Source organism: Xenia sp. Carnegie-2017, unplaced genomic scaffold, assembly GCF_021976095.1.
Source record: "Xenia sp. Carnegie-2017 unplaced genomic scaffold, XeniaSp_v1 HiC_scaffold_2, whole genome shotgun sequence".
Taxonomy (NCBI): domain Eukaryota; kingdom Metazoa; phylum Cnidaria; class Anthozoa; order Malacalcyonacea; family Xeniidae; genus Xenia; species Xenia sp. Carnegie-2017.
Genome location: NW_025813482.1, coordinates 5,755,591 through 5,768,827, shown reverse-complemented (window position 1 = coordinate 5,768,827; position 13,237 = coordinate 5,755,591). Strand labels below are relative to the sequence as shown.

General features: G+C 33.7%; 3 protein-coding genes across 3 annotated transcripts; 1 reads left to right on the top strand and 2 right to left on the bottom strand.

The window, feature by feature from the left end:
• Nucleotides 1-454: 454 nt before the first annotated feature.
• Nucleotides 455-1,384, bottom strand: LOC124440523. The gene is made up of 4 exons (XM_046990916.1): nt 1,327-1,384; nt 1,059-1,192; nt 695-969; nt 455-486 (listed from the first exon to the last, which is right to left on the bottom strand). Exons 1-4 carry the CDS (start codon nt 1,360-1,362, stop codon nt 455-457), a joined length of 477 nt encoding a protein of 158 aa, XP_046846872.1. The 5' UTR covers nt 1,363-1,384.
• A 1,453-nt stretch (nt 1,385-2,837) lies between these two features.
• Nucleotides 2,838-10,332, top strand: LOC124439993 (solute carrier family 23 member 2-like). Its single transcript, XM_046990302.1, has 11 exons — nt 2,838-3,239; nt 3,552-3,706; nt 5,742-5,833; nt 6,158-6,222; nt 7,433-7,589; nt 7,686-7,710; nt 8,293-8,413; nt 8,574-8,715; nt 8,831-9,084; nt 9,205-9,478; nt 9,774-10,332. The coding sequence occupies exons 1-11, from the start codon at nt 3,120-3,122 to the stop codon at nt 10,085-10,087; spliced, it is 1,719 nt and encodes a 572-aa protein (XP_046846258.1). The 5' UTR covers nt 2,838-3,119; the 3' UTR covers nt 10,088-10,332.
• On the bottom strand, nt 10,175-11,846 carry LOC124439995 (major facilitator superfamily domain-containing protein 6-A-like). Its single transcript, XM_046990304.1, has 2 exons — nt 10,961-11,846; nt 10,175-10,573 (listed from the first exon to the last, which is right to left on the bottom strand). The coding sequence occupies exons 1-2, from the start codon at nt 11,829-11,831 to the stop codon at nt 10,305-10,307; spliced, it is 1,140 nt and encodes a 379-aa protein (XP_046846260.1). The 5' UTR covers nt 11,832-11,846; the 3' UTR covers nt 10,175-10,304.
• Between the last annotated feature and the right edge of the window lie 1,391 nt (nt 11,847-13,237).

Genomic DNA, 13,237 nt, shown 5'->3' with positions numbered 1-13,237 from the left:
TTCTATACATGATGATTGTATGTTTTCTATATTTTTTTTTTATTGCGCAGCGTACCGATGCAAGCAAAATCAGGCATCTTTCTTATTGATATAAATTCTGCACCAAAAGTCAAATTTCAATAAAGACTTGTCCCTTGAAACGTTCTTTCAAACTGGCAAATTAGAACGGAACAAACAAAAATATTTCAATGACAACATAAATATAAAAATGTTCCCAAGCTACCATTGTATGGACATTGATTCAGATACATCCAAAACCAGCGCAGTCATTAAATGCTGATGTCATCATTTCCTCCATCTCACTAATGTTACTTATATGAACTGGAATTCTCAGCAGAAGATCGCATGTTGATGTTGTGGGGCGACATTTACAATTTTCTTTGCAATCATGTACAAACGTTACGGAAATTTTTTTTGGAAAACCCAGAACTGGAATAGTCTTACATCCCGATAATCACTTCAGAAACGCTGATATGGATACGTCTCCTGTTAAAAACGTTTTAAACATTTAAGACTGAAAAATGAATAAACAAACTAATCAAGGTATCCATTTTTTGTGTTTATACCACAACTTCAGATTAGAAAACATCACTTCAATAAATTTTACGCGTTATTTGATACTTTCAAAAAATTCCATCGTAAATACAATAATACAATTTGGCACCCAATTTACAACATATATATTCAAACTAACCTTCAGTATCTAGGGTTTGCACATAGTCGCAAAATATCTTGTACACGTCAATCTCCTTTTCCTTGTGAATCTGCGAACTGCTGAATGTTGGAATAATTTCATTGAGGAAAGTATCAGCAGAAAGTTTAAACGAATCGTTATAAGGATCGAACAATGGCTTCCACAACTCTGGATTTTCTATCATATAATTTATAAGACCACAACTGCTGAGGCCTTCAACCAATTGCATAATTTGAGGAAGAACTGATGAAAAGTGGCCCATTACGCAAATTGACCTTTAAAATAGAAATAAATCTTAGACTTTATAAACCAGCAGCACAAGAATAGTTTTTTTAATCTCCATTAACTTTCAAAATGTACTTACTGAGCAATTTTGGAAACAGTATGCACTGTCTCTTTATGTGGTACACCAGTGTATCCAGCCTCTGATAGCATTTCAATCATATCATCGCTGACAAGTATCTCCCTCAACATTTCATCGTCACAAGCTTGCTTTATCTTTGAAAAGGAGAAGTGTAAAGTAATCATTACTGACATCAGAGAATATAATAAAAATAGACTTATTTCAAAATCATGCCACAGCAACGAGTAATAATTAAGCATATGGTAATCTCCATCTTGTTGCAGCATACCTTTTTAACAGCTTCTTTGTACTTGGAGTCGGGCATTCCTTCTGTTGTGAGTGCCTGTTTGGTGAGTGCCTTTTTTGAACACTCTGTACTGTACTTCCCTTATTCTCAATTCGTCATTTTCGTTGACATTGGAGTTTCGTCTCAAGCCAAAGTCCTGCAATCTACGTTTTAAAGTCCTTAAACTCATTTCTATGCCGTGATAGTTCGATAAGAAGTCTTTTATGATGCTATTTGAATAACCCAAATGAAAATATTGTGTTATTATCTCTCTTTCAGCCATCTTGTTTATGGCATATAGGAATATAATAGAATGGCTTATATCCGGTGATTTTTCTTGCGTTTCGACTACATTTACTTGTGTTGTGACCATATTTACTTGAGTTGTTTTTATTTTACTTGCGTTATGATTATTTTATCTGTGTTGTTACTTTATTAACTTGTGTTGTGATTATATTTACTTGCGTTGTGATTATTTTACTTGCGTTGTGATTATATTTACTTGAGTTGTGACTATATTTAATTGTGTTGTGATTTTATTTACTTGCGTTGTGACTTTATTTACTTGCGTTGTGACTTTATTTACTTGCGTTGTGATTATTTTACTTGCGTTGTGATTACATTTACTTGTGTTGTGACTTTTTTTAAGTGATGGCCCTTATGGGCCACCGTACAAAAATCCTTTTTTGTTTTTATTTGGCAAAAAAAAACACCTTTTCAAATGACACTTAACATCAAGCATACTCAATATCGACAGATAAATTTTTGTAAAGGAAGCCAAAGACAGCCATAACTAAAAGGCATTTTGCCAGAGTTGTTTGTTTTCGTATGTCGGGAAAGTGGAAACATGACAAAAACTAAAGCGTTTTTGTTCCAAAGAAGCCACTATTATGCGCAAGATACTTACGAACTTCGTATAACATAATTTTTTATGTCATTATTTATATTTTTATAATTACAATATAAGACTATTAAAACCATACAAACGTGGAATTCCCGCGAGATCGCGTGCGTGTCAAACATTGCACATAAATCAAATAATATATTTACTATTGACATAAATCGATTGAATAAAAAACTTAAACAGATTTCTGGGCCGCCAACGGTAAAAACATGTTTTAGTAAAAAGTCTCGCATAACGTGTAATTTCGCGCGTGTAATACACGTCAATTGTGACCTTCAGACACGCGTGTCTGTCAAATTCGGCTTCAAAAAATTGTCAGGCCTTCCATCTATTATTTTAGAAATAGAAGATGTTTACTGTGTTTGCACGATCTTATGCAAACCGAGGAGACCTTTGCGAGAACTCGAGAGCAGATCAGTGCAAGCTCGAGACCGAAGGTCGAGGGTTGCACCTACTCGAGAGTTATTGTAGCTGGGTTATATGAGTTGATATTTCTTCACTTCCTCTCCCTTCTCCTTCTGAGTGTTTATATGCATGACTCCTGAGTGTTTGCATGCATGACACTTGAGTGTTTACATGCATGACAAACTCTTAATTAGCAAACCATGTGCTATTTACGCTTTTCTTTATCTACGGCAAAGATTGAATTGGATATAAACATACAAATACATTTTTCTGTTGTATCAGTCAGTCACTGTTGAAAACGCTAAAATTTTTCCATCAACAAACATCCCGCTGTGTGATCGCGTTGGGCATTATTAGATTGTCTTGTCTCAATACTGGATACGTTATTTTTAATTCGACAGTTGAAGCCAAACCTTTGACTTTATAATTCTCAAATTTAGGATTTACTTTAGTCATATAACTACCTTACATCGAATAGAAAATCAAAATGATGACAAAAGATGAACGCAAACAAGAGAGCAAAACTTCTGATGTTGATACTATTATATTGAACTATAGAATTGATGAAACGCCGCCATGGTATCTCGCTTTGTTTTTGGGATTTCAGGTAAGAAACGTGAACATAATTATAAACGTTGAGTTAATCATGCCTTTATTTTGGGACCTGGTCGTGACAAATTCTAGTCCTAAAGCTTGTCGAACTCACAAAGCTTGTACTTGAATGAAAATATGCGTGGGTCTCAATAAAAGCGAGACAAGTTTACTGAAAATGTATCATATAGTTTTCTATTTCAAAAATGTATAATTGGGTTATATCAAAATGACTTTGCTTTCAATACATTATTTTGCAAAGATCTGTTGTATTGTATCCCGAAGCCAACCACATGTGTAATTGTATGCATTTTATCGTTACTGGCAGCACTATCTTACAATGTTTGGATCAACCTTAGCGGTTCCAATCATCATTGCACCAGCATTATGTGTTACGGATGATGTGGTTGTCGGAAAGCTGATATCTACCGTATTCTTCGTGAGTGGTATAGCCACTCTTTTACAAACAACTTTTGGTAACAGGTAACAACAGACAGTAGAGTCTAGGAATTGTATCTTATAATTATCGTAATTATGTCGCAGTTATTGCAGGATATCTGCCGGCATACATAGAATCTAGAAATACACAACAAATATACTGAGATTTGTTGTCATTTTAATTTCTCTCATGACATTACTTACCGAAACAGGTTGAGGTTACATATTTCTTAATTCTTATTAACACTTTAAGATGAAGACACGTTAATTGAGAAGTTTAGTAAAAGCAAAGCTTTTAAAAAGAGCAAATACCATGGTGCATGGTAAAAATAAAACCAAAGTAGGCATTGCATTTCTAATTCTTCTAACAAATAAGCATCAATCATCGAATGTTGCTCTTGTAACGGACATCCTTCAAGGATTTATTACTGACGTTAATGCTTAAAATCGTCGAAAAGATATTTTGTTCAAGCTCTTAGATTATACAGATTTTTTAAGCAATATAACCATCTGGGCAGGTCTAGACGACGTGTACTTGCTATAGGAGAAATATGTATATATTTGCTGTGTCTTAGAAGTAAATTGTCCATTGTTTTTTTTTGTCCCGCTATATTCGAAGTGCGCGCAAATTTTGCCTGGTACCCATGCTTTTTTCGGTGTTTTGACGACTGGCGTTCATATGGTAATCACGGGTATTTCAAAATTCGTTGACAGCTTATCAAGTGGGCTTAATTGTAAAATTGAGTTTTTTCCCACGAATGACGATTCGACGATTATATGGAAACCGAGCTTAAATTATGGCGCGCAAAGATGGACAATATTACCAAAATCGAAAATATTTACAACGAAACACATTATCGTATGTCGAAAATAATATACTGGCAACTTTTTCAATATTTGTAAAACGAAACGCAAAAATATAAAAGAAAACAAAAATTCGTTTACCATAATTTATATATACACAACTAAATTTATTTTTCAAATTATGAAAATTATTTTTATAAAACGAAACTCATTTATATAAAACGAAATTGACATTCATAAAACGACATTTTTTTCGAACAAACGACATTTTTTTCCGCGCCCTGCCACTGACATCAAAGAAAAAACGGCGTTTTGACTTTTTTCCTACTCCATAATTTACACTTGGGTGGAACGGTGGAGACGTGTGGTGCATTGAAGTATTAGCTGCTGTAGTCGCTGCTCCTCCGACTGTTGTGGTTGTGGATGAACGACCATTTACAGAAGGGAACAGAGTGCGTATCGTACTTTCAATATTGCTAGCGTTCGCATCGTTATCTCCTTCAGAAGTTCTTTCACAATTGTTGGAGCAATCACTTTCAGAGAGCTGAGTGAATGCTGCAACAAGGTTTGTCAAGTTATGTAAGTTCCTTCGCGAAGACATCCTCAAAATTTTGTAGTGGATGGCTCTTTGCAGGCTACAAAATAATGGCCGCAAAAAAGCGGTAAAAAATTATGTGTTAATTGAAACAAGGATAGGCGATTTCCTTTGATGTCAATACATTATTCTCGACAAAATATTATACGTACGTTATATACGTCACTACACTGGAACACAATTTGGATCTCATTAATAACTTCTTAATAACTTTTGTTTATTTCCACCAAGTCACCACCAATGAATAGTGTCACAGTAACTTTACTTATTATCAATATGTCACCTTCAACGAATGGTCACACTAACTTCGTTTATTTCCACCAAGATATCACCAATGAATGGTGTCTTAGTTCATCAGCACGAAAAATAATTGGTTCAATTGGTAAATCAGGGGCTCCCCCAGTGTGAATACTCTAGATCCTATACTATTTAAGATATATTATACTTTTGTATAAAGTTGTAATTTGTGATTTGTGCAAATATATATAGTAATCATAATAACAGTATGCACCCATTTGCTCTTATGGCAGCTGTAACGTTCAATATTATATCTAAATTTCTGATTTCAATATTAGCAGCTTTGTTTCTTGGTACAAATTACATGTTATTCGTTCAACCTGAAGTATTCTAGAGTTATAGCATATTATCATTTGATGTAAAATAGCAAACAAAATTTTTTAGGCTTCCAATAGTTCAAGGCATTACATTCTCCTACCTTGTACCAACTTTTGCTCTTCTGTCCCAACCTAAATTTCAGTGTCCTGGATTAAAAGGTTTGTATACAACCTATAACTGGAATTGTGAATTGATTTAAATATCCTACGCCTAAATATATTCTCTATTGTAAAGATTTACTGCAGCGCAAAAATTAATTTCTTTGATAGTAAAGATGCTTTTTTGGACCACTGAAATGATCATGCATAAAGTTAAGACATGAAGAATTTCTCAACAATAATAAAAAGTTGAGAACGCTCTTTGATGATATGTCAAATGAATGTTATGAACGAATTAGGACGTATTATGGTTATCAACTTATTATAGCTACTTTAACAATATATATAGCGATATATAATTGGTATAAAATCATGCTTTTATAGACACCAACAATACAGAGAACAGTACCTCGAACTCAGACGAGATTTGGCAAATTCGAATGCGAGAGGTAGCTGTTTTGAATATTGAGCATGTATAATCAGATAGTTCTTATTCGTGTAAGACCAATATGAGCATGATTCAGTTAATACTGACTGCAAAATTTTTTGGCAAAGTTTATCTAATAAATTATTCAACAAAAAAGGAATTTTAGGTAGTTGAAGTAATCTTTTTTACTTTCTATAAAAAATGGTCAATGAAAAACAGATTAAACTATTTTTGACAATCAAAGTTGACGCAAGGCTCAAAATAATAAATGAAAATAATATGGCATAATACTTAATGTTCTTAACAAGTAAATTTTCGCTTCTCGTTTTTATTCGTGAACTGCAAAGAATTTAAAACATGCAATATGCATGGTTTATTTTACATTACCAAATAAGTAAGAGCAGTGTGCGAATTAGCTCAGAAAAAACGATGTGCAATTTTTTTGACAAAAGTGTTTCTTTATAGGCATAATCAAATCGATATTACGTTAATTATTATATAGCGCTAATTGCTAAATTAATATTTTTAAACGTGCACAAATTCATATGATTTACGACAGTGTTTTTCGTTAAAACCGCTGATTTTTGCACATCGTTTGAAAAGGTGATGTACAGTTGTTTTCATTTTAGCTAAAACGATGTGCAAATTGCACATTGCACACCGTTAATTCGCACACTGAGTAAGAGCTACATAATCATTACTGATTAACGAAAACGAGTCAGTCAGAAATTGTGACAGTATGAATATTGTATCTTTGTCGAAAAGATTTATCTGATTATCTCAACTTTAAAAATCTAAACAGTTGCTGAAAAACTTGATGTAGATGTTATGATATCAAACGAAGAAGCTATATGTTTCACAATATTAGTGATTGAATCCATGTTGTATGCACATTTTTCTGGATGCCCGGCCTGGAAACCTGGAAAATTCTGCACGAAGGATGAATAAACGAGCATCCAAAACATCTCTATATCCCATGGTCTTTTCAAATTGGCCATACATTTATCTATTGTATTTTGTATTCTATATCATTCGGTCGAATCAGTTGTTCACATCATTCTTTTCCAATTTATTAAGTACTTTTACCCAGTAGGCTAATGAAGCACATCGAATTTTGCTATAATGAAATTGTATTTTCTTCCGTTTTTTGAGTAGCGGACATTTTTACAATGAATCAAACAAAGCCTACAAAGGTATAAGATGAGAAACTAAGTTGTTATATTTGGTTTTAGGTTCAAGGGGCTATCATGGTATCGTCTTTGTTTCAAATCCTTATTGGCTTTACCGGACTGATCGGTTTTCTTTTGCGTTTTATTGGTCCTATAACAGTTGCACCCACAATTGCACTAGTTGGCTTGGCATTATTCCCTGTCTGCTCTGACTATGCAGGTATATGAACTAATCAATTCTGATTAATGCATTGATTTAAAAGTTATTTTCTAAATTATTTTTTAAAAATCTCTTTTTAAATTTTTTTCTGTCTAGCTAAACATTGGGGAATTGCAATCATGTAAGTATTAGAGGCAAAATTCCAAATTACCAAATTTGAGGCAAAATCCCAAACTACCAAGTTTGAGGCAAAATATACTTGCGTTCCTGTTCTTCAATTTTGATAAAAACACCAGAAAAGGTTACAAAATACTGTAGGAAGATCCGGAAAGTTTAAAATATTTGCTAACAGATAAAAATCTGTTTCATTTTAGCTCCACTTTAAGAGTGGGGGGTTTCATTTCAGCTTCACTTTAAGAGTCGCGGGTTTCATTTCAGCTCTATACAAAGAATAAAGAGAAGACTTTAGACAAATATGAGTAGTTATAAAGTACTTAGATTTGATATATAATACAATATGGCCGTAGTAAAATAATTAATTTAAGTCAGGAAAGATCAACAGTTATCACCGGTGTTCTGGAGCGCGGTGAAAATTTTGGTTCGCCTCTTTTCATAACTTGTTTTGCTGTATTTAGAAACGGATATGAAATTAATAATTTTACAACATGGATAATTAATTCACGGTCGATATTTTGATTCACGTAACGAAATTTGGAATCATATTTCTTCTTCCAACTTCACAAAATAATTTTTTTATTTCTAGAACAATTGCTGTTATAACAATTTGCTCTCAGTTTCTATCTCGGATAAAGATTCCTTTACCCACGTACTCCAGACTTAAAGGTTTTCATACAACGGGTGTTGCTATATTTGGATTGTTTCCCGTGAGTGTTTCATCGTGACTAAATTAAGGAATATGAATTTTACTCAACCAAGTTGACTTGACAATAAAAAATGGTCATTTAATTAGCCATCAATTATTCATTTAATCAATATAATTATCAGCTTAACATTCATAAGTTAGCCATTCAACTTAATTTTAAGGTTGTTATTGCAATTATTGTGAGCTGGATATTTTGTGCCATCTTCACCGAAACAGATGTTTTCTCTGCAACTTCAAAAGCCCGAACCGACTCAAGATCATCTGTACTTTCACAGTCTCCTTGGTTTAGAGTCCCATATCCCGGTATATGTGACTTTTTTTGATACTTGTTCAAACGAAACTGTTAGTGAATAAATAAGTGAAAGGTCTCAGGGATTTCTCAAGTTCAAAATTAAACGTGTGAAAAATTATCTTTTAGGTCAATGGGGAACTCCTACAATCAGTTTAGCTGGTGTATTTGGAATGCTTGCAGGAGTGATTGCAGGAGTGATTGAATCTGTTGGAGACTATTACGCATGCGCACGACTGTCTGGAGCACCGCCACCACCACCGCACGCAATAAACCGCGGCATTGGTGTCGAAGGTGTTGCATGTTTACTTGCAGGGGCAATTGGTACTGGAAATGCAACAACTTCTTTTAGTGAAAACATTGGAGCCCTGGGCATTACTAAGGTGGATTTTATTTTTTCATGTTTATGCGATAGACATTCAGTGAAAGTTTTGTGCTATTTAGATATTAATGTAATTATGAAATGTTATTTGTTTATCATTTTATATTATTACATATTTTAGGTTGGCAGTAGACGAGTTGTTCAATGTGGTGCAATTCTTATGATTATACTTGCATTATTTGGAAAATTTGGCGCTTTTTTTTCTACTATTCCTGATCCTGTCATCGGTGGAATCTTTTGTGTTATGTTTGGTCTTATAACTGCCGTTGGAATATCTAATTTGCAATTTGTTGATTTGAATTCCGTGCGCAATCTTTTTATTATTGGTTTTGCAATTGTTATGGGTTTGGTGATACCAGATTATCTTAATAAGAATGCGGGTGTCATCAATACGGGTAAGACTGCCATAAGTGTCAGGTTTTTCCTGAAATTTTCCAGCTACATACTTCAACATGTTTAGCTTCTATACATGTCAATCCATTTGTCTGTGTTGCATAACGCTTGTCCTAATCTGTCGTATGCTAAAAGTGTTGTTGTTTCTAAGTAGCTAACTATTTTATGTTTGCGCATTAAATTTTGAGAGATTGCTGTTGTAGGTGCAATATATTGAAGATCTTAATTTCATATTATTAAGCTATCTTTCAATATTTAAAAAAGTTTCTAATTTTCAAATTCCCATATATTTCAAAGGTGTTGATGAGTTGGATCAAATATTCACAGTATTATTGAAGACAAGTATGGCTGTTGGTGGAACAATTGCTTGTCTCCTAGACAACCTCATTCCAGGAACTGTCGAAGAAAGAGGAATAAAAGAATGGCGCAAACTCACTGCTGATCGAGCGACATCGAATGTTGCATCCATTCATGTTTACGATCTACCATTTGGCATTTTCAATAAGTCAAAGTTTTCTAAATTTATTCCGTTCTTGCCATATTACGATGATGAAACAGAAGTTTTTAATATGGCTGAGAGAGGAAGCTATAGCCTGGAGATTCCTTCATAAGTCCGTTTGTTTGTTATGCACGATAACTGTTCCTGGAAATCGGTGTATTCAATGATAAAAATTAGATGAAAATGAAAAAAAAATCCATTTTTATTACTGGATTCATTTTATTTTCATTCTTTTGAATTTTTGATGTTTTTTAGAACACCGCAAGATAGTAGTCATCATACCTTCCAACATTAATGTTTTTATCCAATAATATGAAAATAACTATTAATTAATAATCGTCAGATTCTTCAGAGGAACCTTCGTATTCGCTTGTGTAATTACTGTTACTAGACCAGACTGACCACATATCATCTAACGTAACTTCTGGTTTGATGAGAAATAGTAAAATCTGCAAGAAGAGGAAAACGATGCACACCATGCTAGTGATCACTGCAAACACCAAAAATGTTTTCTTGAATCCAGAATATTCAAGATAATATCCACCGAATATTGAGCCACATCCTGTTCCCAATCCCCAGTACACTCCTTGTAGGATTGCTGAAAATACACAAAGAATTCGCTGTTTGGGTAAGAGTTGCCTGTGGTGTTGCTCAGTTTCGAAATTATCTATGTCAAGTGCATTAAAAAAAAGATATTGAGGAATCTAAACCTTTATTTTTTGTCTTAATTCATTTGACGTATGAATTGTTTGACGTATATGAAACGGGCCTGTTTCGTTGTTGCAGAGCTGCAGTTCATAATTATTTTTCTAACCGGTAAACTTGTAAGCAACATGTTTTAAAAAAATACTCGTTCCTTATTCATCATGATTATTTTTGGACTTTGACCTTGGTTTGACAAAGTCGGATAGAAATTTAAAGCATGTCATTTATTCAAATTACGACAAAAGTTTCCTAGTTTAAGGTTCTGCGCAAAATTTCTTACCTTGCATCTTGGGACTGGATCCAGTTGGAGTATTTTTCGACAAAAATGAAGCACATGTTTGAATGATTGTAATGTGAGCTGTTGCATGAAATATTTCTGCCAATATAACAAGAAACGGCCACTTCATAGACCAATAGATAACAAATGTTATGATATGACATACAAGAACAATGTCCACTACTATTTGATGTCCTGTAAATCCAATGACTTTAACTAGTACAATATCAATGAGTATATTTACTACCGCGCGACCAGCAGTTGTCAACCCCATCATCACTGCACTACCACTCAGACTATCGATGAACCAATAAGTGAACGTCAATAAAAATCCGTTGCAAAAGCCAGAATAGGAAATTGCAAAATTAAACAGACTATATTGAAAGTTCGAACTTGGGTTTTGCACCTTTTTCGAAACAACATCCTTGCAGTGTGAGGGATACTCAAGACACATGCCACACAAAAAGGCAATAGTCAAAAATCCAAATACAAAATAGAAAACGTAATGAAATGATCCAATATACATTCCACAGATTTTTTGGTTAAAAATGTATAAGATTATACCAATGCACGGGCAAATTATTCCCCATCCTACGGTTCCAAAAGTCTGTCCCTGCCTGTAATGTTCAATATCTTTTGTAGCCAAGCAAGAATCTTCTACCAAAGTGAACATTGTTGCATCAAATGCATCACTAATGACAACTAACACTAACAAACAAATAAATATTCTGAAAAGTTCCTTTTCATTGCTGTATATGATGTTTTCAGTGTAAACTTCAGAGTGTGTTACGTTTTTGGATTCGCTGGAACGACTCTTTGGATCAATATCCCAAAGTCTGTTATTCGCGTTGATATTATGGATTGGGAAATTCATTATGTCATTAAATTGCTTACGAAAAATCCTTTTGTGTGATGTTAAATTGTCAGTAGAAGAATTTAGGTGAAAAAATTTGTATGTGGAAGAGTTGTTTAACGTAATATGTCCATCATTAACTTCCTTGAGATTCATACTTTCACGTTTGAAGAGCACGTGATGTGTACGAAAGGTTTTCGCTTTGTGTTTATCAACATGTTTCACAACGCATGTCTCCTGCTTTGGTTGAAGAACCAGAAATATAATCATCAACTTTCCAATAAGAGCTATGTACGACAGGACAAACATAAGCTTACGCGAGGAAAACTTTTCTGCAATAATAATTAATAGCGGCGTGATGGTAGTTTGCAATATGAAACGTAAGCCACATGTTAGTCCTACCCATATTGGAGGAAGTCCGATGTATTTGAAATAGACAGGACGAAACATCACAAAAGGTGTATACCCAGCGTAGAATGAGAAAAAGAACAGATTGTATAAAATTTGATTTGACGGAGTCCACGACATCTTCAATGTTAAATTTGTAATACTATCAACTGCGTCTGTCGAGCTGTGATTGAATAACACGTGTTTTTAAACGCCATTCTGCCTTATTCTGAATATTTTCTAACAAGATTAGCACCGAAATTGACGTTTTTCGATTTCATATGTTGAAAATGTTCTCAGCCCATATCGCTGACACAAATTTCACGTCGCGAACTTTTGACATCTTGTCGTCTATGTGTGTAATTTGATTCATGAAACATTATCTCCAAGAACTATAAAGCCTTGGCTTTTACAATGACCAATTCATTGCTCCTAACTAAATATCTGATAATTAAAAACACCACATTTCAACAATATAATTCGAAATGTGAAAAAATGTTTTATTTATTTGCATAATTTGCGGACATGATTTGTTTCTGAGATTTCTCCCATTTCAGGTAAACGGGACAGTCACAAAATAAATGCTCCTATTTCTTGTTGCAGTAATAGTAATTTCTATTTTAATGATAAATCTCTAGAGGGCCGCACCAAAGTAACACAGAGCTTCACGATATCATACATTATACATTCCTGATGTCAACCACGTAAAGTTTATTTGTGCTTTCATTTGGCATCACTACTTGACAATGTTTGGAGCAATTTTAGCGGTTCGAATCATCATTGTACCAGTGTTAATGATTGGTGGCTGTTAGAAAGCTGATATCTACCATATTTTCCATGAAAAGACTATTACAGACAACTTTTGGTATCAGGTAACAGCAGCTTTTGCAATGTATTGATTTTGTATTTGTGAGTAAATAGAAGTTATTTGAATAAGTGTGGCGAACACAATTTTTAGTATTGAATCAATGAATGATTTCTATTTTACATATAATAAAAATGGGTTTTGTCTATTAACGTAAAGTTTTGAAAAATAGTCG